The sequence below is a fragment of the Rhipicephalus microplus genome, chromosome X (genome assembly GCF_043290135.1).
Source record: "Rhipicephalus microplus isolate Deutch F79 chromosome X, USDA_Rmic, whole genome shotgun sequence".
Taxonomy (NCBI): Eukaryota; Metazoa; Arthropoda; class Arachnida; order Ixodida; family Ixodidae; genus Rhipicephalus; species Rhipicephalus microplus.
This window is the reverse complement of record NC_134710.1, coordinates 114,997,208-115,024,018: the sequence shown is the minus strand read 5'-3', so window position 1 is coordinate 115,024,018 and position 26,811 is coordinate 114,997,208. Positions and strand designations below refer to the sequence as shown.

Here is a 26,811-nt window from a genome sequence, read left to right as displayed (position 1 = left end):
TATGAGCAGTGACCCTTCGGCTACCACCTTCTTTCAAAAGTTGTGATATCAGAACATAGCAATGCAGAAGTTTCTGTCGAAAGAATGCTGACACGCAGCTGTGCTATGCAAAAAGATGCCACCGGCGGAACTTTCTTGCCAACCAGCACCTGCTCTGAGGGAGGGTGTGGTGGGTGGGGTACACACAGTGACGTCACACTGTTTACAAACAGGGAGAGGTCTATTTGTTTCTCCGTCCCTTCAAGTTGACTCACGTGAGAGTTCACTCAATTTCCTCGTCAGAACACAAATAGTTGGCTCGATGTAACAGCCATCATGAAGATAATAACTAAGATGATGGCCTCTTCGAACAGACATCTAAAGTCAGTGCGATAATAAACGCAGTGATTGCGCGATTAAAAATGACACCATTTCCCGCTAAATGAAATCATGTGTAGATGCAAAACAGCGGACGGTAATGCTTACACTGGTGACGCTGTTGACGCTGGCACTCATTGCGGAGTTGAGCAGGAGAGAGACCTGGGGAGGCACAAAGTGCGCTGTGATGGACCGGTGTTTCCTACTGGAACATGCCAATCGTTTGTAATGGTCATTAAGAGACAAAAGACGCCAATTGGACACATAGACACGCAGTCTGCTTTTAGTTAACGCGCTCACTGCGAATTTTTATTGTTCAATAAAGCACAGGAGAACTATTCCACTGGTACTACCTTGGAGGTCGAAATACAGTGCCTATATATATGGGGTGGCCAGTGAACGGTTGTGTAGCATGAGCAGCCACCCTTTTCAATCGAGAAACTTGGTAACAGACGCTGTCGACGCCGGTGTTTTGAGGTGAGAGAGTGGGGACTTTAGAAGAGAAAGAGGTGAGGTTGCGAAGGCACACTGGATGTGTAAATGCACCGGGGAGGGATGTCTAGAAGAGAGAGAAGGGGGAACGAGTGTAGACCATGGGACGCTGCCCGCATTGGCGTTGTGAGGGGAGAGAAAGAGAGCGTAGGGGAGGAGAGAGAGGGTAGGAGATGGGTAATAAGGGCAGTCACGCGACAGGTACACTGGATTGAATTGAACCATAAAATCTTCGCATCTGAAATTCGCTGCTGTTGAATGCATTGCATTAGGGTTTAGCAGTCACCAGAGCACAGGTAACCTACATTGTGATATTAGTGCACGTGCATCGTTAAATTTTAACGCCACTTGTATTTTAACAGCCACCTATGCACTGCGGAATCGAAAGCAGACATTCAAAATATTAAAAAATATTGCTCCTGGTCACCTAAATAAGAACAAAGCTCTTCTGTCGAAGTGTTCCGATTTCACAGACGAATGTTAAAATCACAAGGTCGGAGCCTATTTGTAAGCTCACGTCTTGTCACTGTTGCTCAAAGAAAATACAAAAATTCAAACCTGGACCTCAAAGCAACTTCTTTCAGCACGTGGCTGCTGCTCAATCAACAAATACATTTCTAAGAAAAGATTTGGTGAAATCTGATCTTCGGTTTGCTTGGTCACGGCTGGTAACAAGGGAATTTGGTCTTGCGAAGCACTCGTGGAGGTTTTTATGCCCACTGTAACGGATAACACTGGAAAGATGGTGCTGACAAGTGGTTTCTTGTACTGAGTGACGTGAGAAAGAGCACAAAGGCACGTGTTCTTCCGAGAGACACGCTTATGCGTCCTGCTCTCGGTGCACCGCTTCCCTCTAGCGCAAAAAACGGGAACGGAGAAATGTTTTTTTCGTCGCCTTTGCTTCTTAGGTAAATGGCCTATAAGGAGAAAAAGTTCGGACTTATTGGCGAATGCGGCGAGCTGCAGCTTAACATGACCCACGTGTACTACCATAGCATAAATATGAACTTTCAGCGCCATCGAAATGGGACTGTGGAGCGTGCTTTATACCACTCCGTACACTTTGAATGCCAAGAGGCTGGTGTGTCAAGCTTTTTTTCGTCAAGAGAGAACAACAGTAGGCGCGGGAGCGAGATTAATTACAGTAGTGTTAAAAAGCATAAAAGAAGTGGTATGTTACCGGTATGTTGGCTTACACTGAGAAATATTGGTGGCCATTGGCGAAAAGAATTTGCCAAAAATGCATTGTATGTTTTCCTTCCAGCTTCCAATAAATTTATGTAAATTTGACATTTAAATGGGCCGTTATAGAATTGTGGCTGCTGTAGAGGAGCATTAAATTATCACGACTCGTGTCGCAAGTAACAGATTCATGATTTGGCTAACCTCGCTAATTATAAATTAGTTTCTTTTGCGTGGGTTATAGTAAACATTTTATTGCTTTTTTGTTCACCCTTGTGCAGGGCCACTGAAGCCTCCAATTATCCGGGACGCTAAAGGAAGAACTAAGAAGGATATAGTCGGACCTTACTACGAAGGCGATGAGCTACGACTCACTTGTGAGACACCAGGAGGTGAGTGTGAAAATCAAATAATGAATTTCGCGAATAGACGCGCAATTTACTAGTAGCGTGGTGTGGTACTCTGACCCGCACATGGAAAAACTCCAAGTTTCAGTGCACGTAGTAAGCATCCTTGTTCTTTGGCTGCCATGGCCTCTTTTTGATGGAGGTGAAACGCAGTGAAATCCGTCGGAAGCAGTGTAGCTGAATACACATATGCCACAGCCCCACCAAATATGGCTCTAATTGATGTCATATATGGTGCAACCGTCTCATATATGGCATATTTGATGACATATATGGAAACTGCGCCAAATGGGGCCCTATATATTACCCGCATGACAAACGGTAAACATGTACTCTGATATACGTACTCACATATGGCCAATATAATATATTGCCACGGGGTCATGACGTCGACGAAGGGGAGCAGACAGTACTAAAAAAATAATCTATTTATTCGGCTGAACCTGTCACCACCTAAAAGGAAAGTAAGATTACAGCGAGACACTGGCACTGATAGCGGCGAACAGAGTGTTGGCCGTTGATCAACTGACAAGCGGCGAAGCGTGTCGGCATTTATACTCTTGCCATCGAATATTCAAGCGTTATCGCTAGCGGTGACGTAGGTTCCAGAAAAATCTGTAATGTTCACGAGATGGGCATAATCTTAACAAAACGATCTTCTACAGCCTCGAAGCTTCTAAAACATCGTAGGCACGGTTTGCGCTGAACATAGTGTAACGGGGCGATAACAAAGCTTGAGAAACGAACGTGGCAATATTTTAAGGGCCATATATGACATTCACGTGATGGTTCCCCGCAATCTTCCACAACTGCCATTGTCTAAGGACGGTATTATAGTTGCCTGTCACATTCGTACTGCTTCTAACGATGAGCAGCATAATGTTACAAATGTTTCAACATTTTAACTAGTGATGGGACAAGAAAAACATGAAAATGAATTAAAGTTGGCCTGTACTTACGGTAGTAAAAGGATGATAAATAATACTTTTATATAGTACTGACAATCACACTTTGATGTGAACGTACAGATATTTTATCGCTATGTGTTCGTTGTTCACTTGCGACAACACACGCAACATACCTTGATTGATAGGTGGGGTTTAACGTCCCAAAACTACCATATGATTATGAGAGACGCCACGCACCATATCTTGAAGGATCATGTAAACAATGCATTCAGACCTTCTCATCGTAACTTTCACCTTTTTAGAAAGAAAGTGCAGTGTGCAGCAGCGAGAAATAAAGCGGAATGTACACAAAATACCCATCAGATTGGTATAGCAAATATGCATCGGTGGCATGAAGTTTTTCAGTGAAAGTCACTTATTGGGACAACAAAGAACACAAAATTATTAGCCGCGCATTTTATACTTTCTAGGCATTGCAGCGCACACTTCTGGACATATCAGGTAAACCTACGTTGTTTAGAGTCATTAAAAATACGAAAGCAAAGATGTGAATTACGAACACTGTTATAAATAGTATAAAATTCAAAATAATTTTATAAACGAGAATATAATCGCGCCACAAAAAAAGAAAAAGTGCACGAATGAATTGTTTTTTTTCCTAGTTTTACAATGCTCATAGAAAAACACGTGGTGTTTTTTGTTAACGCAATTTAACTACAAAGTCCTTTTGCAACAGGTGTGGTAGGTTCTGATAGTTACTGCTTTTGAACTTAGTTAGGGCGTGTTGTGATGAGGAAAAGCTCTTTTTTTGCTGTGTTGACTTTTCTTTTACTTTTTTGCCGTTTTTTTAATCTTCCCTGTAATAAGCTTGTCTTCAGCAGTTGAAAATTGGTTAAATACCAGCGAATGCCCAAGATGAGCACAGTGAAAAGTCGCTGCTTGCCATTTGAATTGTCCCTATGGCGCTATTTGCAGCGACTGCTTCACGATGCGTTTCGACATAGCCAGCGAGGCACAAGTGTAACTTACTCAGTCAGAATGGAAGCTGAAAACGCGACTCTTCACTAATTTCGCTGCGAGACATCCTAAATAATAATGCTGAGCCATCGGTCTGCTTGAGCTTGCAGGAAATGGTTTTGCACAGGATGCACTTCGTGTTGGATTCGTATACATGGTGTTGAGCTTGCCCTCGAGCCCAGCATAGTAGGGGGACTGGCATGACATACACATAAGGTAATTCTAGAAGAAATTCATTGTAACTCTTCCGAATACTTGCCGTGAGGTATTTTCTCAGAACTATCGTGGCAACCTTTGAACTTGTTCCAGTCGGTTACTCGCCCCTTGCGGCAACCTTGTGCTTCTGCACTACTAGAATACCGCCTTGGCCACTTTCATGTTTTGTATAAAGACGTTGCCTATTAGTGCGAGACCCCATCAATGTGTATGTAGCCGTCGAGTGTTGAGGATAGACACTGAGCACTCAATATTGACAAAAAAACTCCGGTCAGACGTGTCGCTAGGTAATAATAACAGCACGCGCTAGCTCTCAGCGATGTTATATATACTCAAACACTGTCCGCAGCTCGCCACTCCTCTCTCAATATGTGACGAGAGTAACCCTAAGTGAATAGGAACTGTTTCGTTAGACGGCAGAAACTCTGCTTGTAATAAATGTATGGAGGGATAACTCAAAATTTGTGCAGTAGTTTTCTCAAGTGGCGGGAAAATATAAAAGCAGGGGCCAGTAACGCATGATTGTGAGTGCATAATGTGCAAGACTCGCGTGAGTTTGAACCCGTGGTCAACAAAATGTGTTTCTTTGATCTGCTAGGAATGTGCCGCCAGAGAGTCAGAGTAAGCGTTGAGAGACGTTGTCGCTCACTGTGGGTTTGTATATTGTTCGCAGGCTGCAGCAATCTTCGTATGCAGCATTTATTTATTTGTCTGCGTTTCATATATACGTGCCTGCAGTTGGTACCACTACTCTTACCTGGTATAGGTCGATGCTAACACAGCTCGGGAAACTACGACAAAATCAGGAGGAGGAAATATATAGCCCAATGCAGTTATCGCACTTTCGTGTTTCAGTGAAGTCTTTGTTCTCTGCATGTTCAGTGGAGACTTACGTGGGCTCACCACAGCAATCTGCCCCTATAAACTGGCTGGCTGCTGCAACAAGATTCTCTGCTGCCATTCTCGCGGACCGTATGTTCACGCAGTTCCCAATCAGTGACTAGATTATCAATCGTAAAAGTGCGCAACACAAAGGGCATCGCAAAGACTTCATCTCATGCCGCCTACAGCCTTCACTCGTATACAGTTTCGCTGGCAAGCTTCGGACGGCGGCAAAAGCTATCATTGCTACGTCGCTTGATTTTCTTCTTAAACAGAGTTCTAACTCGTCTTTTTTTTTCTCACCAACTGTTTAGACGTCGTTATTAGCTCTGGAAGCTTCCAAAAGTTGTGCTTGATAAGAAAAAAATGATGGGTTCATTATGTTACACATGATTGTAGTTACCAGAATAGGGTACGTTAACAATGCTCGTAATTCTCAGGTCAAATATTTCTTCAAGATCGATTAGCCATTATTTCTGCACAACATTTACTTGATGAGTTTACTTTGAAGGAGACACAACTGACCACCTTCACTGCTTTGTTATCTACACAGAGCGAAATATGTTTTAGGTGTAGTCAACGTTTCACGTGAGTGCAAGACTATAAAAATAAGGATTTGTTTCAGGAAATGGATGCAGTGTTAGTCTGAATATTGCGCCTCAGTTTTCAAAAGTGGTAATCTACCAAGCCTCAAGCTGTAAAAAATTCCATAATATTCGCGCTTCATAGCTTGTTTTTTACGAAATCGCAGGCGGTGAGCCGATTAATAAGCTGGCAGGTTGGTCCATTCATAGAGAGAAAAGGGGGCGAAATGGTGAAGAAAATAAATGACGGTAGAAAGGAAGACAGCGGGCTCGGCGTGTAGCGCTCGAAGAGTTATGGGCAGTGTGCACCGAGTCTTACACAAAAAGCGTTCAAGTCCCGTGCTCTTTCTCTTTCCTCTTTCGGGATCTGGCAAAAGGAAAAGCAAATACGTCAGCGCGCTTTTTCTATACCATGTAGCTAGAAAATAAAGAGGTTGTCTAACTGTTTTCAAAGCATCAAATAAAAACTGCGAGCGGTGGAACACATTTACTCTCGAATAAAAAAACGGGATCAAAACCCTTCTCTTTTCTTTTTCCGCGGAGTCTGCGAAATCTCCGGATCACGACTCAGGGTTTGAACAAATTAAGCGACTGAAATGGCCGGAAAAAATACGTCGGCCGGTCCAAGTCAGTGGTGGAAAAATAAAAAAAAAAAAGGCCAGAGAAGAAACAAGTGGCGGCGGAGTCCCAATATGGAATTAAGCTGACCGAATGCGGCGCCGAAGCTTCAAGGAAAACAGAGGCCGGGATTTATGGCAGTAACGTCTCCCCCTTCGGCTTTTGCGTTTTGTCCCCCCTTCCCGGCTCTTCCTTTTTATTCTTGGAAGCCGATCGTGACCCGCCTACGTGTTGTTGTTCAATTATACGCTAGGCTATCGGGAATAGGGGGGAAGCACGTGGAAGAAAAATGAACGACTTGTGTTATAGCCGCGACAGCCTCTTAGCTTTCCGCTCCTGTTGTTATCTCTCTGCTTTGTGTCCGCCGGATGCCCTTTTTTGTGTCTCTAATAGGCGGCCCGATTTTTCATGTACGCATTCATCGATCGAGCACATCAGCTCCCTTGCTCGCACCTCCCCCGGCGCTCTTTATCCCCGCTCTGCACGCTGCTCGTGGCCTCTGACTCGCCTGCAAAGCTTTGAAGAGCACTTCGGAAGCATTTAGCTCACTGGCTTCACCAGATTTAACGAACAGACAGCCCTCCATCACTTTTTTTTTTCTCGCGCCTTGCTACGGACGCGAACGTCGCTGCTAATCTACTTGCACCGCCGCTGTCTTAGAAGCCCCGTGCGCTCCCGTTCAATTCCTTAATCACCGCGCTGTCAATTCAAGCAGACAGCTCTCTACTGACTCTATCTTCTTTCCTCAATGAGCACAAAGTAATCGTGAAGATATGCGCGACACAAAGAACAAGACCTCGCGGCTCAAGGTGCTTGTCCAATGTGTTCTTTTGTGCGCGTGTGTTTCCCCCTTCTTCGCGCAGCGAACCCTTTTGTTTCGCTTGGCTGCCTCTTTAAAGCGCACTAGCTTATGGGGGCACATTACTCGCTCAATTCCCAAGCACGACAGACAAGGCGCGTTGTGGGCGTTCGCATTACTGACTCACTCTGCGCCTAACTTCTGTAGAATGTGACATGTACTTTATACCAGGATAATTAAGCAATCTCTCATCGAATTATGTAACTACGTTTTGCGGTGTATGTGTGTGGGTCTGACTCCAGCGTTCCCAGCATCAATAGCTTTTTTTTTGGGGGCGAAGCTCCTTAAGGTGTTGGTCGTGCGTCTCCTGTACATAGTAGCTTCCTCTAGTTTCAGTTCTTGGAATGTCCGCTGTATGGCGGTAGTTGTACGTGATGAATATATGATGAAAACTAGTGTGATGGTGGTACTTCGAGTGTTGATTAGATGAACTGATGGACAGACATACGTACAGACGGACGTACAGACAGGCGACAGACGGATGGACACACAGACGGACAGGCAAATGGACGGATGGATGGACATACATACACACAGACAGATGAAGAACGAACACAGACAAACGGATAGACGGACGGATGGACAGACCAAAAGACAGACAGACTGAGTCAGATGGACGTAAGCACGGGCGGACAGACGAGCGCAAGCATGGACAGATGGACGGACGTCTGGACAGACAGATGAACAGAAGCACGGACAGACGAACGGCAGCATCCACGGACGGATAGAGGCATGCATGAACGAATGGACGGATGCATGGACGGATAAATGCACGGACGGACAGATGGATGGATGCATGGACGAATGGAAGCATGGAGGGATGTATGGACGGAAGCACGGACAGACGGATGATTGATTTGTGGGGTTCAACGTCCGAAAACCACCCTTTGATTATGAGAGACGCCGTAGTGGAGGGCTCCGGAAATTTTGACCACCTGGGGTTCTTTAACGTGCACCCAAATCTGAGTACACGGGCCTACATTTCCGCCCCCATCGGAAATGCAGCCGCCGCAGCCGGGAATCGAACCCGCGACCTGCGGGTCAGCAGCCGAGTACCTTAGCCACTAGACCACCGCGGCGGGGCCACGGGCAGACGGATGGAAGCATGGATAGACGGAAGCATGGATGAACAGACGGACGGAAGCATGGATCGATGGAAGTACAGATAGACAGACGGACGGAAGCATGGATGGACGGACGGACGGAAGCACTGAAGGACGAACCAATGGAGGCACATACGGACGCTTCACTTCACTCATAATCGTTCACTTCATAGATATGCTATAATTTTTTTCTGTCTATGTATACAAGAATTAAACAACTTTAAAATTTCTTAGTAATGAAAACCTACTGCGTCTTTCTTGTTTCTAAATAATTTTCCAGTTCGCACCACAGCTTTTTATATATATAATTTTAGTAATTTTCAGCACATCAAGCAACTTCGATGTTCTCCGTCAAGCTAGTGCACAAGAAAGCCAAGCGTTTCAAATGCAATGAAGACACCATTCAACATATTCAGGCACTTCAGGCTATACTGCACATGACGACAGGTGGAATCTGTTCTGCGTGACCAAATAGCGGAATAAATTTGTGTCATGATTGCGTCCAACAAACCCCCCTTCCCCATTTTCTTCGTAAACGTGACACGGAAGATTGCTTAGTTATTCTAGTGATTAATACCTGCCGTTGAGTGGTGCTATTCGAGTAATTTTTATTCTTGCTTTTTTACCATGATAGCGTTGAATATTTTGTTTCGCAGGAATTGTGGAGTTGGTGTCGTTTACTGTAAGGGAGAAATCAGCGTTCTCCGTTCGCGACAATTTGAGAGAGACACAAGTAAATTTAATGGTAAAAGAGTGTTGAAGGCCCAGCCATTACAAAGCAGTCAGGCGTATAACTCATCTTCATCAGCAAAAACATCAACAAAGAGAGCAGTTGCGCAGGTTCGGATGTTACCTCGCCAACGAGTTGTGGTTACTTCACAAGTCTTCACTGATTCGAAGAAGCACGAGTTATGGCGTAGTGAGCACTTCGCAATTTCACTTTAGCTAGGCAATCTAAAATAGTTTGAAACAACCAATGTTACTCAGATAGACATTCACGCCCGTCCCTGCGGACACCTAAGCCATGCCCCTCCGTCATGGTTTAGGTGTCCGCAAGAAAGCGAAGCGCGGCTAACAATTGAGAAGGCGATGCGAAGAGGGAAAGATTAGGCTATCGCGTTCTGCTCTTGAATGTGAACCTCAAATGTCTACCTTTTTTTGTTTATATTTAACACGGTTTCTGTTCCTCGGATTCTCTGTATCGTGTATCGTGTAATGCAGGTCTCTTCTTTTCTTTAATGTTATTTTCAGTGTCTTTGACTCTCCCCCTAAATTCGGCTGCATCATCTGTAGGGTGAAAAAAGAAAATAAAGAGAATCCATGGCTTCTCACAAGCAAGAAGACTCAAAAATAGAATACACAAAACGAACAAATCAGATGATTTAATCCTAAAGTTTTACAATCTCCACGCCTTAGAGAAACGAGCCGTGAACTGAAAAGACAAAGTATACTCTATCAATTATCAGACAAGCTCATGGTAATTGTCTGGAAATTACCGTGCAGTTATTCCAAATATTTATGATCAGAACGTGTAGCAATTGTCACCACAAGTGAAAATAGAGATAACGTTTTTTTTTCAACTTTTTTTTATAGTGTGCATTGTTTCTTAGTTGCTACTTTCCTTTTAATAACGGGCGTTCGTAGATTTTACCGCAAGCCCTATGATGACCAAACTAAACACACTGAGGCAACTTCCAACTTCGCGTCATGCAGGAAGTGTAGCAGCCAATCGGCAAAATTGTCCATCACTCAGAATTAGTCGTATAAGCAACCTATAACGTCACGTTTACTGCTTTTCAAGGCTCGTATAAATGAACGCACTTATGACCCAAAGTGTCACCTTAGCCAGCTAATTATTTAGAAATTTTCTGTCGTTGGTCGCGCAGTATTCGCCGCATAAAAATGCGTGAATAGTTTTAGCAAGCACGTGTTATCTTATTGCAGATTGAAATTGGGTGTTTGTGTTCAGCATGTGTTCGAACAAATGAAACTATCGCAAATGCAGTTACTGCTTCATTAGAATATTACTTTCATGTGTTTCTAACGTTAAACAAGCCTTGTAACAGAGCAAAAGCAATAATCAATTACAACTATTCTGTTGAAAAAATAAACTCGATTAAACGCGCGATTGCTCACTCCATTAGCGAAAAGTTATTTGAAAGGCAGGGTCAATTTTATAACGTATGTTGCACCACTTTTTTGTACACGTATTTACCGACAGCTTCTTTGAAACATCGTTTTCTATTTGCGTGACTATTTGTTTCTTAATTAATTATTTCATTTAATAAAGCAATGTAAAACTATAAAAAACCGGAAGTTTATTCGAATTTATTATAAAATTTTCTCAGCACACACACTACAGCGATCGATGGTACTCACTGACAAAAAAAATTGCCTGCTACTTGACCTTTTCTGCTGCATGTTGTCGACATACATTTTTCTCTGCAATGGTTGTAATATTGTTTGGGAATTTTCTCATTATCTTGCGCATGTCCCAGTGAGGTAGCCTTGGTCTATGTAATGTACTGTACATGTACACCTTGTTTTCGCCAATAAACCGAGTCATGATCCAGCGCTTGTTAGTTTTGTTTCCTCACATTCTTGTTTCTTGTGTGCTCGCTGAGAAATACTTCGTAAGAAATTAATAAAACAAGTCAAAATACTTTAAGCCTTCGGGTATTCTTTTAATTTAATTACTTTTCTTCACGTTATTTTAACTGAACAACACGCATTTATTCATCTGTTCTTGTACTCGTTCGTGCATGTACAAAATGCATGCATAACGTTGTGGCACTATTGCTTCGAAGCCTTAAGCGCAAAGAAACGAAATGAAACTAGCAATACTGTACGGTTCGCATGAACAGGAAGGCCGAGCCTGCCACCAGGGTCCTTTTTTTTACGTGCGTGTGCTTCTGACGCTACTTTTGCTCTTTTCAAGCACAACTGTGGTGCTCTGACGCGTCCTTCCAGGAAAACCGAGTCCATCCATCACGTGGTTCAGGAATGGCAAGGTCATCACCAACCTGACACGCACATCAACTCATGGCAACATACGCAGCGACGCAATCATCTCGAGACTGGAGCGTTCAGACCTGCTGTCGGTATTCACCTGTCAGGTGTCCAACAACATATCGGCGACCGTTTCTTCATCTGTCAAGCTTGACATGATCTGTGAGTGGCAGAGCTTATTGACCGAGGCTCTTCTTGTACACTGTTTCTCCCACTGTAGTTCAACTATATACGTTAGAAGCTGTGAATATTCAGGTAAATTTCTGAATGAGTTGGCGCTATTTTACTTGTGCGAGCACGTGCTTGCTTAATTTGTATAGTGACAGTTTTGCCGTACAGCTCAATATTTTATTTATCGCGGAATTGTGCTTTATAAGTGTGAGCCCAAAAACGCGCCTATATTTATGTTCCGAAATGTATTGAAAGTGACAAAGCGTTTGTTTCACAGGTTAGTGCTTTTAGTGCCAGGTGAGCGCCCTTAAGTTCAGTGCCCTTAGTTTCGATGAACTCTGAAATATCCCACAGTTCAGAATTCAAGGTTTTTAGAACCTGTAGTAGCGGTGACTTCCTACGGCTTCTGTGAGGTGGCCATGGTGTGCGTAGCTTGCCGTATACTAACAGCTGACGCGAGTCTTGTTTTGAGGTGGAGCTGTCGGCGTGCCTCATATCAATTCTCACTCGTGTCAAAGTACCTGTGCCCTGTATCACACTTGCAGTGCGCCCTCTGGATGCTGTGGTGCGCCGTGGCGACACGCCTCTGTCAGCCGGAATCCCGGTAGAGATCGTGTGCGAAGCTATGGGTTCCCGGCCACCGGCAAACATCAGCTGGTGGCGAAACGGCGTCCAACTCAACCAGACCTTCAACCACGTGTCGGCGGACAGCAACGTCACCACCTCGGTTGTCAACTTCACGCCAACGAGCGCCGACAATGGCCTCCAGCTCATGTGCCGGGCCCAAAACCCGCTGCTGCCCGGCGCGGTGGCCGAAGACGTCTGGGTCATGCGCATCTACTGTAAGTGCCCCCTGAGGCCTCACTGCAGACAATCGGCAGTAGATATCCAAAGGCCATTTAACGTGCGCGATAACTTGCGAGTGACCTCGATATAAATTTTGTGATATTTCGAAGGCTTGCTGGGTTCATATTGCCAGGCTGTTTTTCTGAGGTGATGGGAAATACGCAGTAAAAGCTATTGCCTGCATATGCTTCTGTAAGTGATTCTGTGTATCATCACGCTGGATTATAGCGAATAATTCTGGACCTTTCCTCATGAGATTTCGTGAGTTGCAATAAACCGCCCCACCATGGCGTTCTAGTTGCTAAGGTACTTACTTGGCTGCTGACCCGCAGGTCACGGGATCAAATCCTGGCTGCGGCGGCTCCATTTTAAATGTAGGCGAAAATGCATTAGGTTCGTGTCCCAGGTAGTTGAAATTTCCGGAGGCCTCCACTGTGGCGTCTCTCATAATTATATTGTGGTTTTGGGACGTTTTAACCTCACATGTCAATCAATTAAAGCTCCAATTATTCACTGTGGCTCAATGTACAGCGATTGTAACAGAGAGATTTGATAGATAGATAGATAGATAGATAGATAGATAGATAGATAGATAGATAGATAGATAGATAGATAGATAGATAGATAGATAGATAGATAGATAGATAGATAGATAGATAGATAGATAGATAGATAGATAGATAGATAGATAGATAGATAGATAGATAGATAGATAGATAGATAGATAGATAGATAGATACGTGGTATATTTGATGTCTCCAATTTTCCTAACAATTTTGTATATTATACCCGTGTTACTGAATAGCTAGAAACCACATTTTCTTTTCAAATAAAAAATTTGCGAGCCAAAAAAATTGAGAAGCATCGCCCGGTGACAATGGCCATTTTACAAAAAGTGCGTTTTTGCTAATTCGAGATGATGGTAAGAGTGATTAGAGCTATATATCACAAATATATTTCTGCGTAGCACAAATAAAAGTAATGTAGGAATAGCTCGCTGTATGCTTTCTAGTTCTCTACATGATAAGTATTTTTTTTAATTCCTGAAAAGCGCTGTGTTTTAGCAACTTGCTTCTTTTCAAGGCGAGATTTCTGCTTCTGTGACGACCATGGCTTGTTCATATTAACATCACTCATATTCTTTTATGTTAATAATTATTCCGTGCATTCAAACTTGTCTATTGCTATTTGAAGTAGTAAATTTTGTAGCTCAGAACATCAAAAATAAAAGCTTTTGTCAGTTTGCAAACTTATAATAAAGTCCCATCTCAATTTCGTTCAGAAGTTTTTGGATTGTTCTCAGAAGACTGCGCTATCAAATTCTGAAGAAAAAAAACTTGTAGCATTATTGTTAACGAAACAAACTAACGAATGTGCAAACATTGCGTTTGCAGAACGTGTTCGCTACCGCGCAAATGCCATCTCTTGTGCCAAGAAAATAAAATAGCACGTTTTTTTATTTCTGATTTTCCAAAATAACAGTAATAACGTATTGTTTGCTTGTGCAAAGTGTTCTCCAAAACAACAAATAGCACAACCCTTTGATTGAAATGCATTTTTAGTATACGTCGAAACGATTGTGCACAAAACGAAAAAAAATCGGGGACAAGAAGAAGCAACACAAACACAAGCACAACTAACAACACTCGTGCGGCTATCCCCGTGTTTTTGCGCGAAACCATTAAAGTGAAAGTTTTCCAACTTGGTCGACATGCACTTTTGTTTTGTTTTAGTGTGTTTTAGTTCACGACATTATTGCAATGCTGGTTGACGTGCAGCGTGCACCCGTTTCAAGTCTAAGTATTTGTTCTTTGTCTCAGTAAGCGGCCTAATACAAAATCAATGGAGCTTCACAAAATACTGTATAGGTGAGGGTTACCTTCTGACGCTGTTATAAATGAAGAATCCCTGAACAGTGACAATGCCGACCGATGAGCACCACAGCGCAACTTTAAGACCGCAGCCACATATGCTTCGCCCAGCTTTGCCACTTTGCAACACGGAACGCTTCGGCGTAGATTGCGTAGGTTACATGATACATTCTTCTTTGGTCAGCGCAGCCCGACCGTGTTCTCTGTGCGGGCATCGTATATACCGATATACCGTAAGTGGATCTTGAGGTAGATCGAGTGCCCGTGCTCCGCGCCTGACTGTAAGTGGAGTAGCGTGCATTGTGCGAGAGCGTGCAACGCACGGTGATTTCATACGGTCAGCAATTGAAATGATTGCGCAATCGCAAGGGCAGCCAAAGAAAACTGATAGAATCACGGGACCTACCCACGTGCTTGAGTTCTTTCAGAAACAAAACAAAAATAAGGTAGGGGAAACTCTTCACACGCGTGCAAGGCATCCTGTGATGGTATGTTGCCAATGCAAACCAGGTGAGATACACACAAAGCATGCTTCGTCCGTTTCCATGACTACTGTTGCCCCTCCGCGGTGGTCTAGTGGCTAAGGTACTCGGCTGCTGACCCGCAGGTCGCGGGATAGAATCCCGGCTGCGGCGGCTGCATTTCCGATGGAGGCGAAAATGTTGTAGGCCCGTGTGCTCAGATTTCGGTGCACTTTAAAGAGCCCCAGGTGGTCGAAATTTTCGGAGCCCTCCACTACGGCGTCTCTCATAATCATATGGTGGTTTAGGGACGTTAAACACCATAAATCAATCAATCAATCAATCATGACTACTGTTATTCAGATTTACGTAATCGTCACGTCTTACGCATGAATAATAGCATATGTTTTAAAAGTGAACGAAGTTGTGCCAGCAAAATTAAACTTATTGACCACCGCTTTCTAGAAGCTCATTTCTTTTCTTGAAGAGACCTTGTGTATTATACCAACCCTTTTGAATACTGGGACTGAACAATATATAATAAAACGCATTAAGAAATTTCACTGCTTGGCATCTAAGATATTGTTTCTGTTCTGGCCGAACAAATGAAAGGAAAGGAGGGCACAAGTGAAGTGGCTGCCTTTGGACTGAATGACAACGAACACAAGCGAACTCGCGAACCACTAAAATGCATTTAATTCAAATGTTTGTTGTTTTATTTTTGAGAACACTTCACATTAGCAGACAATGCGTTATTACTGTTCTTTCTGAAAATCAGGGAAGAAAAGGAGTGCTATAGCGCTATATTCTTGGCACAAGAGATTTCATTTACGTGGTAGCGAACACGTTCTGAAAATACTGCGTTTGCAAACTTGTAGGTTTGTTTCTGTGAAAATGGTGCAAGTTATTTTGTCAAAATATGATGATTCAGTCCTCTGAGAACAATTTAAATAATTTTTAGCAAGTATTAGAAGGTTTTTTTAATCTAGGTTTTTAAAGTGCCCAACAGTTTTATTTTTTATGCTTTGAGCTACAATATTTATTACTTCAAAAATTACTAGACATATTTGAATGCAGGAAATAATTATTCACATAATATACTGTCAGTGTTCGATATATGAAAAAGCTAGGGCTTTTACAGAAGCAGAAATCATGCACCCAATACGAGTAAGTTTCAACAACACAGCGTTCTTTTGTAATTTAAAAAATACCTAAGTAACCCAGAAATAAAAAAAAAGTAGATTCAGCGATTCCTTCATTACTTCTATTCATGCTAAGCAGAGATCTATTTGTTATATATAGCTTGCGTCGCTGTTAGCATCATCGCGAATTGTCGAAAACGCACCCTTTGTAAAGTGGTCTTTGTCACCCGGCGATGCTTCTCAATGTTTTTGTGGTTCGAGATTTTTTATTCGAAAACAAAATGTGCTTTTGCGCTATTTGGTCATATGGTCATGGTGTACAAGATTACGAGAAAAATCGGAGAAAATAAGTGTACCACGTTTTTGAATCTTTCGTGAACTCGACCATTTTAATTTGCGCAAGCAGTGCAGACCGGTCGGAGATAACAGCCAAACCATTGATGTGTTCATCGTGCTATAAATGGCCACCAGTCAATGAGTGCTGCCTGCGTAGCTGCTCGTAACTTTAGCATAAAGAGGTGATTTGGGCCAATGACTGCGGGTTCTTCGGGAGGAACTTAATGGATTGATTGATATGTGAGGTTCAACGTCCCAAGGAACATAATAGAGGCAGTGTCTTTCAAATCTTTTATGGAGTTTAGGAGCTTGTCCCATTCCGACATCGTTGCGTCAGCCAACTTGCACATATCCAGGATCTGTTTATTATAGCTCGGTAATGATTGTTCCAGCTGCTATGTGCGTTCCCGCAAGCGCGATTGTGTGCGCATCTTGCGCAGAGCAGGATGCCTAAATACAGCAAATATTCACGCCTTGAACTTGGACGGAGTCAGTTACTTCGTCTCGTGGTCAGTATACAAAAAACTCGTCTCATCAACAAGGTAAAAAGAGGACGTGGGTCTGTTTCGGAACGTTGTTCTATTTATTCAAAATGTGTATTCTCTCGTACGTCGACAGCGAATCCTTCCACATCCTTATCGTTTGTGCCGTTGGAAGCAGGAGGTCCTTGAGGCGAGGCTGACCAGACTACACGACAGACGGGGAAGGAGGCATTCGCTCCTTCAACATTGTCTGAAGACGCGTCTTGAGACAAGGTTAAATGAACGGTACGACATTGAAGGTTGGCCGTTAGTTAGGGTGTAGCTCTTCCACCCCTTATAAATGCATTTACTGCACACTGGTGTGTTAGTCTACCGGAAGCTACACCACTGCTCAAGTTAGGGGCTTGGAGCCGGAGTGGTGTCCGCGATCAATGCATAGTTGCGACAGACCCATTAGATAGCGCTTGAAGGTATGCCCACTGTAGCGTCACTCGTCCCTACAATATTTTCCTCACCACCACTGAACATGACGTTGCCGCCTCTCCCCCACCCTCTTCGCATTTTAGGAAAAAGCCACCTGTTCAACGACGCTGTTTGTTTCTAAAAAATACTAAAGACATTTGGCTTGTTTTCATTACGCTGACAGATTGTTGCCAGGTTGCGGTTACGCTAACTCCATTGAGAAGAATGATTGACAACGGTCAGTTTTTTTCGTAGCTTCTTGCTTGCCAAAGCTCTTTTCCTTCTACATGGAACGTGTTGTCTTGTACGGTGCGTCGGACTAATATGTATTATAAACATATAATGGTTTTCAACAAAATAGCGCTTTTCCTTTTAGGAGCTTGCTCCTTATGCTCGAGCCTTGCCCACCTATCCCACCGTAGTAGCCAAGCTCCCTCTGGAGCAAACAGACAGATTTACTTGCGCGTCCGCAGCAGCCGTACGTACGCAGCCATTTGCAATGGTGGGCTGCGTCCGTACGGCTGCTGAGAATGCGCAACTACATCTGTCTAATGACAGGGTCAGAACGGAACGCGATGCGCGCGTCTATCTTCTTGCATAAGAAAGCACGCTGGGCAAGCGATGCTTGTGACTTCCGGTCGAATTCACCGATTTTCTCAGAGTAGGGAGTACGCAAGCGCTTCAATGAACCCTCGCTGTAATAATAATAATAATAATAATAATAATAATAATAATAATAATAATAATAATAATAATAATAATAATAATAATAATATTATAATGAATTGTTGAGGTTTAAAGTCCTTAAACCTTCGCTTCTCCTGATAGGGCATTTATTTGTATGATGGTCGAGTGGATGTACGAAGGAATCATGGAATGATCATCACGGAGCAAACTCGTTTATCATCATTCACTTCGTAGATATGGCGTAATTCCCCCCCCCCTTTTTTTTAGAATATAAGCCCTAGACGAGGCAATTTTTGCAAGGAAGGGTAGTATTTTGTGCTATGTTAGTAGTGACCCCACATAACAAACATAAATAAATAACAAAATAAATAAATTCATAAATAAATAAATAAAATAAGCGATATGGGCACGTTGGCTTCTTGGTTGAGCATGCGAATGTTACAGACAAAGCACGCTTTACAGGGACAGCATTCCATATCACATTGATTTGTAAACACAAGCGACACTGAATACGTTTACATAGCGTACAGAAGGCATAAAAGTGAGTCGTTCCGTGCTTGAAACAATCCTTGTTCTTCTATCCCCAGTGAGATTAGAATTCTGCTGGTGCAGTGGGGTTAATCTGCACCGAAACCGCCTATTTCTGCCCAAGTTCTTTACGCTCTGCTCTGTGCTCTCCTGAACTGTCATCTGCGTTGCCGCGCAACATGCGTGATTTGATATCAGTCCAGAATATTGTACTCCGCACACACTCAGAGAGGGCTGACAATGAGAGGGCTGACAGTAGCCAATAGAGTCAATGCAGAACGCGAATCATGTAGAATTATTTGTAAAAAAAAATTCGCGCTATCAAATGCAGTACAAGCCTTCTGTTTTCATCAATGGCGAGTGCATCAGCATAAAAAAACGCTGAGGTCCCATTTTACTTTTTTTAAGCATGATATGCGCCTGCGCTTTGAAGCCGTCCTTAAAGCACTTGTCCACCAATGAATTATTTGCCGCGAAGCACACAAAGTCAACGGTAAGATTAGTGCCTCCCTAAATTTCAAGACTAAGTACTAAACCTCAGACATTATTCAGGCGCTATCTTATCAACATAATGAGTAAGCTTTGTTAATCACGTCTGACTTGACAGCTTCACTGGTTTTCTTAGAAAACTGATTCTGTACGATTACGTTACGAGAATGAGTTGTTTGGAATAATTTGGCAAGAACAGCTAAATTTATGAACATTGAGCGTAAAACACCGCTGACTGCGGTTATTGAGATGTATATCTCAATAATATATCTCAATATATCTCAACTTTGAACAAAGCGTGGTACCATTTCAGAATAAAGCGCGGAAGAGGGGATTGCGCGCCCACGCTTACCAGCGAGACCCCCATACACGTCGAGGGAGCCACGCCTTGTTAGCAGAGTCGGCTCGGAGCAGACGGCCGTCCCTCCCGAGACGACTCCGGCGGCCCAAGGGGCTGTCTTACCTGGGCTCAGAAATGAAAAAAGAGGGAGAGACTTGGTGGCGCTATCTCTGCTGGGCGAGCTGTAGCAGTTCAGTGGGGCGGCCTGAAGAAGATTTCGCGCAGCCTGGCTGAAGAGCGCTCGCTTGCAGCAGCCAGGGAGAGCAGCAGTTCTCCTTTGATACACCGGGCCGCGCTTCTCTAACGACGCTAAATCGTTTTTCACCGAGACGGAAGGAGAAAAAAGCGCCAATGCCGCCCAGCGGTCTCCCTCTTCGCGAAGATTTATCTCTGTCAGCGTCGTTTAAGGCGAGTGTGCTCCTGCGCCTTCCTCTCTTTTTGTGCGCGTGCTGTCCTCTCGTTCAGTTTTCTCGGCTCCTATGTAGCTACCACTTTAGCCCACGCTTCGGTAGCACCGCCGCCCGCGACAACGAGCGGGCGTGCGTGAATTCAATCGCAGCACACTGCTGGCCGCCTTGATTGCGCGTCGCGTTCATGAACCAGTCCACCGCGCCGAGTCCGCACATTGTTGAGGTCGGGCCAGCGCGCCGGTCTTCTATCTTTCGCGCCCCATTGCACCATGCGGGACGACAGGTTCGACCCCGGTCTCACGTCTTGCTTAGCTGGAGAGGGTGGCGGCTTAAAGGTCCACGGTCACCACTTCCGATCGATGGCTCACGTCTGCCAACCCATTGGCTCCCGACCGGACCGTTCCCCAGATCCAGTCGACCGCCAGGTGTGACCCCGCTTCTGCGGGAATGCTGGGTGGGGTTCCAAACTGACTTCGCAAGCATGAGGGCCACAAGCGGCACTCTCCCTACAGCCCTTGTTTTCGAAGCTCTCACTTCTCTCTCTCGCAATAAGAAAAAAATGTGCAAGCACAGTACACTCTCACTGCATGTCATCACTAGATGACAATGCGCCTCCTCAATTGCCCTTACTGTAGCTACTTGCGCAATTCACGTCCCCACAGTTCGCTAGGCTATCAAGAATTAAACAAAAAAATTGTGAACAAAAGGTATCATGGATTCAATTACGCTTAAATGTGGCACAGATTCCTGAAGAAGCGCTTGACCAACTCAGGCAAACGAGGAAACAGTTGCACGCCCGAGCGAAAGAGTGGCAGGCACCTGCAAACACTGATGAGTTACACATTGGAGTGGCTTTTATGCCTCATGAGCGATCAATATTGCTGGTTTGTCATAGTCGTACATCAAAATAATTTGGGCTATGATGATGAGACTGAACCTAAATTAATAACGGAGTCTCCACCTGGCCAAACACATTTCCACCTCTTCATTTCTCTTTTCATTCAGGTCGAAACTGATGGGTATAACTGCCCAGTCATTTTGTTATCCGGCGTTAATTTTCCGCATTCAGCTAACCATATCAGACTCCCGGTTCAACGCTTGTAACAAATTCGTTCGCATAATATTATGCCCTCCTATATTTCTCAACAATATTTGCTGCAGCATTGCCACCCTGTAGCGTTCATCTTGTGTGCTTGGCTTTCTCTGTCTCATCTACGTCTTTCTCGGTAGTCTCGCTCAGTTCTTAGTCAATTTAAAATTTTTGTGATTACTGGACGATTTTCTGCGAAAAAAATCAGTAAGCCAAGAAACTCGCTTTTAGATTACGCCCCTCAGACACGTGGCCAAAATGATTGTTGCGCGATTTCAAACACCTCTCCCGCACTGCGTAGCAACTCGGTGGCCTCTCCCACTTTATCCTCTAACCTCACTCGACGCAAGCCTTGCACAGACGATCCCCGGACGACGAGTACTCAATAATTTCTTCCCGGTGGCATAATTTCTTCTGGCTTTCTGAACATCAGTAAGCCTCTCAGCGTAACGCAGACAATCGCTTAGTTTTGTGATGTTGAAATCGCTTCAGCGCGAGGTATTCTTAGGCTGTCTGGTGCACTGTCTGATGATGTTCTTTCTGGTACTAAGTCGGTCGGTATTAGTATCGTAGTGCAAAGAAACAAGACAGGCACACGATGACGCACACAGCGCTACAATCTCCATGTTACTGACATCACGTGCCTTTCTTGCGTGTTAATTCTTTGCGCAACCACAGTAATCAGAAATGTACTAACAAGCCCACTTTGATATCTCTGGGAATTTATTTTACGGATAGGCAAATACACTTCAACGCTCAATAAAACCCACTATTGCAGTCTCAGTAATAAAACGATTGAGATATTTCTTAGTAGAATTGCCTACAGCTGTAGTAAAACTAATATTTCACCGCAATAAATAGCCTCACAGACGAATGTAGCAGTGCTTCCTAAAGATCTAATAAAATATCTGATTCCATTACGTAGTTCTTGTTTCTAACAACCCATTTATGCAGAAATGAGTCAGATTTCAACGTGCAGGATGCCTAAGTACCTTGATAAACTTAATGCAGTGCTGATGAAACTCGTTAGGCTTCATTAGAATCATCATCAGCTAAAACTGTTTTAGCCCGTTAATCTACTGAAACGGACGTGCCTAATAGAAAAACGCAAATTTTCGTTTCCCTCACGTCATTTTTCTCGTTCCAGAGAACATACGTTAGATCACTGGCAGATACCAACACTGCCGTGCCCTGCGGTATGCGATTTGCTGGGTCGCAAAGCGTAACAGCCACCCCATACAAACGCCCGGGACCACTCTCTACATAGTGGCCCTGATTCGGAAGAATCGGCGTCGACATCCGGTTGTTGCATACGCACACCTCCCTATAGACCCAAGTGTATGTTTTCACTAGTTCGATGTCGTTCGGCCCACATTCCCTCGGCTAGCTAATTCCATGGCGCACCTTTCTCGAAACTCCTCTGTCAGGGCAGGCCAGGCAGCAGATGCGAGTAGCTGCTGGCGACTACGGGGCTGGCCTCCTCCGGCATGATCGGCCGATACGTCGAAGCAAGCCGTCGGCGCTGGGTTGCCCAACTACGTGATTTTCAATCAATAGAGCTGTGATTAGAAGCAGTCAGGACGCTGCGTGTCGCTTTAATTGTGTTACGCGCGAAGCTTGACGGCGAGGAGATTGAAAGGGGGCTCGCTGGCGCGGGCGGCCACGGGATCCGGCGAATTGTTCCCTTCCCGGCCGCCTGCTTTTTTCACCCTGCCGGACGAAGGAAGATAAATTCGCGCTTTGTACTTCTTATGGGGCCGGCCTCGAAGCTCCGCTGTCGCCCCGGCTGGCAGCAGTTTCAAAGAGGCCCGCGTTGCATTGTTAGTCCCCGCGCTCTAGGCTATAAGCCTGATTCCGGTGCCATCGTTCTATTCTTTTTTTATTGTTTCTTGCTCTTCTTTTTTGTTATTGTTGTTGTTCTCATACATTCTCAGTTAGTTACTTAGCAACTCTTTTTTTTATTGCATACTGTGGCCGTCACGGATGGCTTACGCTGCTCACCTTGACAGTGCGCACACAAAAAGCTTACCTCTCCTCGTTCCGAAAATTAAGCAAAAGCACAATAAAGAAGAACAATCAATGGAACTCCCCCTTACAACACTAAACTCAATTATAAATGAGCTCGTTTTCGAAGTCAATAGAAGCTCCCTACACAACAGAAAGGTACGAAAAGCTATCGGGAAAAAAAGAGGAGAACGTTTCGTAATTACGTCATTCAGCACTGACTTGATGGTATGAAAGAAGCAGAACAAATATACGCAATCCCGACGGGTACGGTTCAGCAGAACGATTGTTTGTGGAATACATTCTAGACAATATTACGCTTGTAATATATTGTATGCCTTGCGCTTTCGTCAGTGTAATCCCAACACTTCCTTCGTTCTCCTTATTGGTAACCCTGACCACTGTGCTTAGCTTACCGACCATTGCTGAGCTGACCGAAATCAATAAGAGGTCCCTGCTGTTGCGCCCCGGACAGGCGAACCAAGGCCCAAAGAGCCGTAGCAAGACTGATGGGTTTTCGCCGCTTCTATTATTGTTCTCGAGTGCTCGGGATCGGTTTCCGAGAAATCTCGCCGGGAACCCAATCAATGCGTAATTAAATGTGTCGTCTCTGCCTGCCGACATGTCCACTCTGGCTTAATGAACATAAATTGCTTCGTTATAGAATACCACGAGGACGAAGGAAAACCACAAACGCGTGAACGAAATTAAGCACGTTACGGATTCCACCGGGGCAGATTCCTCGCGTTCGATGCACCTGATGTATTCCGAGACGCTCGTGTCAACGAACCTTGCCTTTTGCCATTGGATCGGTGTGCGTCGTGTCAAGACATCGATAGTGCTCGGTTCTGCGCCTAATGGCAAGAAAATAAAGCGTGCAATAATAGATTTTTTTTTGTTTCCATGAATAATAAACTTACGCTTTTTTCGTTGTATTCTGGTGTAGAAATATGAATTAGCGTTGTTTTAATCAGTGAGAAGTCGCTGAACGTTTGCTTAGATTTCGCGCACGTATGCGTTCTTGAGTGCTTTTTGCTTTTTTGTTGAGCTGCACTGGCAAACTTTCTGAATATAAACTTTACTTAGAAGTGATCGTTTGTCTTGTGTGGTTCATCTTCTTTGCGCTTTTGTCTTTTTTTTGCGTTTCAAAGCACCTTGATAAAAGATATTCTGGGAATTCATTCGGTTTTCTTGTCTTCTCGCTAAGCGAAAGTGGCACCGCAGGCCTGTCTCTGCCCGATACGGCAAATATAGAGGAGTCAGCTTGATGCTATGCTTCAGTTTAATCTCACGAACGTTGACCCGTGCTGAGTAGAACTACGGAGCACTGCTCTGACTTCAATGGTGTGCAACGCCAACGCTATAGTCCCACTATTTGTCTACCACTATATGCATGCTGCGGAGGCGAAGGCAAGTCAAAGGACTTGCCTTCGTACAATTGGGAAATGAGATGCATTTTTTTCTGGCGGCCAGAAAATTATTCTCTGCAATGTTGCCTTTATGTTTTTGTTTCTAATATATACTAGCACGTGGCACTTCTGTTATGCCAAAACTGTTGTTTTAAATTATCCCGTTTTATTTTCAAGGGCAACTTGTATTTCTATTTTTATTTGCACCTCAACAAGAACTCCGAACAGGAGTGTAGTTGATGTAAGATTGCTTCGCTTAATCAGTGTGATGACAACAATACGGAAAAAATGTGCAGAACACAAATGCTACGCAAGTACGATGGTATATCTGTGTTCATCTGTACGATGTACCTTGCTTTTTTTAAGATATATAAATATCATTTCTTCTACATGAAGCGGTATTCTTTCGGGCACCACTGGTTTTACCGTGTGATTTACACTTTAAAATATTTTGTTTTTAATTATGAACTTTTTAGCAACCTTTGCAGGTGCACTTTTCAGCACTGGAAGATATATTGTTTCCCCGTTAACTTACGGGAAGCATTTTCTTATAAACTTTGTTCCAACTTATTAGCTATGTTCCCGTTTATAATTTTTACTCAGAACACAATGACAGCGTTCTGTCTAGTGCTGAGTTTTAATATTCAAATATGTAATATATAGCAGAATTATGTATGCTAGACGTGTCAGTACATGAACTTAGGTAGCATGTCACATGCATAGTTCAATTATCAATTCAATAGATAACAAGTCAGATGTCAATTATCATTTTAATGATATACCACTTCTTAGTTATACATTGGTAGCTCCCAATTTGTCAATTTGTGTAACCATCATCATATCATCATCTGCGTTGACTCTAAATAAGAGACTGTGAACAAAAATTTATAAACAAGTTCATCAGCTTGATATGTTCATCAGAGCAAATGCGGATCCATTGTGAGGTGTGAACCTACCTAAATATAGCGAAGGTGGTCAATCACTGTCATAATGCAGTTGCCAGTTGAAACCTTTGCGTTCCAATATGGGATGCATGCAGAGGACACTAAAATCAGCAAGGCACACTACAGAAGTAAGATTATTGATGATTATAGATATTATGTGCAAAGACACAGGGTAAAAAGCTAATAAACCTATAGTAACCACAACGCAACAAATCCACTTGAAAAGAATGTATAAGAACAGCATTACCTTCAGCACTGTTTCTGTTCATATAGCTTACCCAGAATACCATCTGCGACATTCAGAATTCGTTGTATCGTTCTTTGCGCTTTCTTGTTTTAAGTTGTTCTTCAGCCTATCATAAAAAATGCACCTTTTCTGATATTTTTGTTTATTGTACTGGTCATCAAGTCGAACTTTTCCATTTCTTTCAGTTCTATCTAACCCTCTTTACCATAATCTGCGAAAGTAGGAAAAGAAATGTGTTTGAACACTATGCATCTTAACGCTCGTGTCCGAGCCTAATAACCAACACGTGCACCCGTACGTCCGCAGACAAGCCTATCCTCAGCGTGGAGCTGGGACCACCGTACCGTAACTCAAGTTTGGTCGAGGGTTCGGACGTGTTCCTCGAGTGCAAGGCTCGCGCCAACCCTCCGGTCAGCGACGTGGGTTGGCGGCGGGACGGCGGCGTGCTCGTGCCCTCAGCCGGACCCCAGGAGCTGGTAGTCAACGACAACTTCCTGGCCATCCAAAAGCTCAGCCGCCACGACACCGGCAACTACTCGTGCTTCGCGGGCAACTCCGAAGGCGTCTCCGAGAGCGCCTGGTTCAGTCTGCGTGTCCAGCGTAAGTGTTTCCTCTTTCTGTTTTGCCTACCAAAACATCTTAAAAAGAAGCGCAAGCACTTAAAAAAAGACATAGGAGTGGGTAACCACGCTTTGATCTCTGCTGAAGGCGAAAACAGATGTAAAAGTTCTCAAAACTAAACGCAAACAGCATTTTGAAAATAAATAAAAAAAGGGTGCTGTGCAGGTTTTCTTGAGATGCACGAGCGAATGAGGTGACGTCAGCATCGGTATGGCTTGTCATCTGCGACACTAGCATCATCAAAGCGGGGCCTCTACGATTAGCTCAGGCAACGCGCATAACCAGAATAAGCCACGGAGGCCATGTTTGAAGGTGCGAGAGACGCTTGTTCATATTATGCTGGCCTGTTTGTTGTTACGTCAGACGTTTTAATGCTCAATATGCACTGATGAGCTTGCAGCTGCAGTCATCATCTCTTTACTTACTTGAGTCTCGGGTACACAAACAATGCTGTCGCAGTTAGTTTGCGTCAATGTACACCACGGGAATTTGAGTGCAGCGAGACTCTGCCAGAAATATCGAAGATACATCGTAATTCCTGTTAGTTCGTTCACATGCCTGCACTTCGGTGCGTTCACGTAGGCAGAGCAAGAATCATTTTTTCTTTCATGTATTTAAAAATCCTATAGCAACCACA

The 26,811-nt window shown here is 43.9% G+C and overlaps 1 protein-coding gene across 1 annotated transcript in view; it reads left to right on the top strand.

The window, feature by feature from the left end:
• LOC142775088 (synaptogenesis protein syg-2-like) overlaps positions 1 to 26,811 on the top strand; it is a 244,640-nt gene that overhangs the window by 126,950 nt on the left and 90,879 nt on the right. Inside the window, exons 3-6 of the mRNA XM_075876409.1 lie at positions 2,313 to 2,423; positions 11,596 to 11,796; positions 12,351 to 12,647; positions 25,860 to 26,153. Coding sequence (XP_075732524.1) covers positions 2,313 to 2,423; positions 11,596 to 11,796; positions 12,351 to 12,647; positions 25,860 to 26,153 — 903 coding nt within the window. The remainder of the gene's footprint in view (positions 1 to 2,312; positions 2,424 to 11,595; positions 11,797 to 12,350; positions 12,648 to 25,859; positions 26,154 to 26,811) is intronic.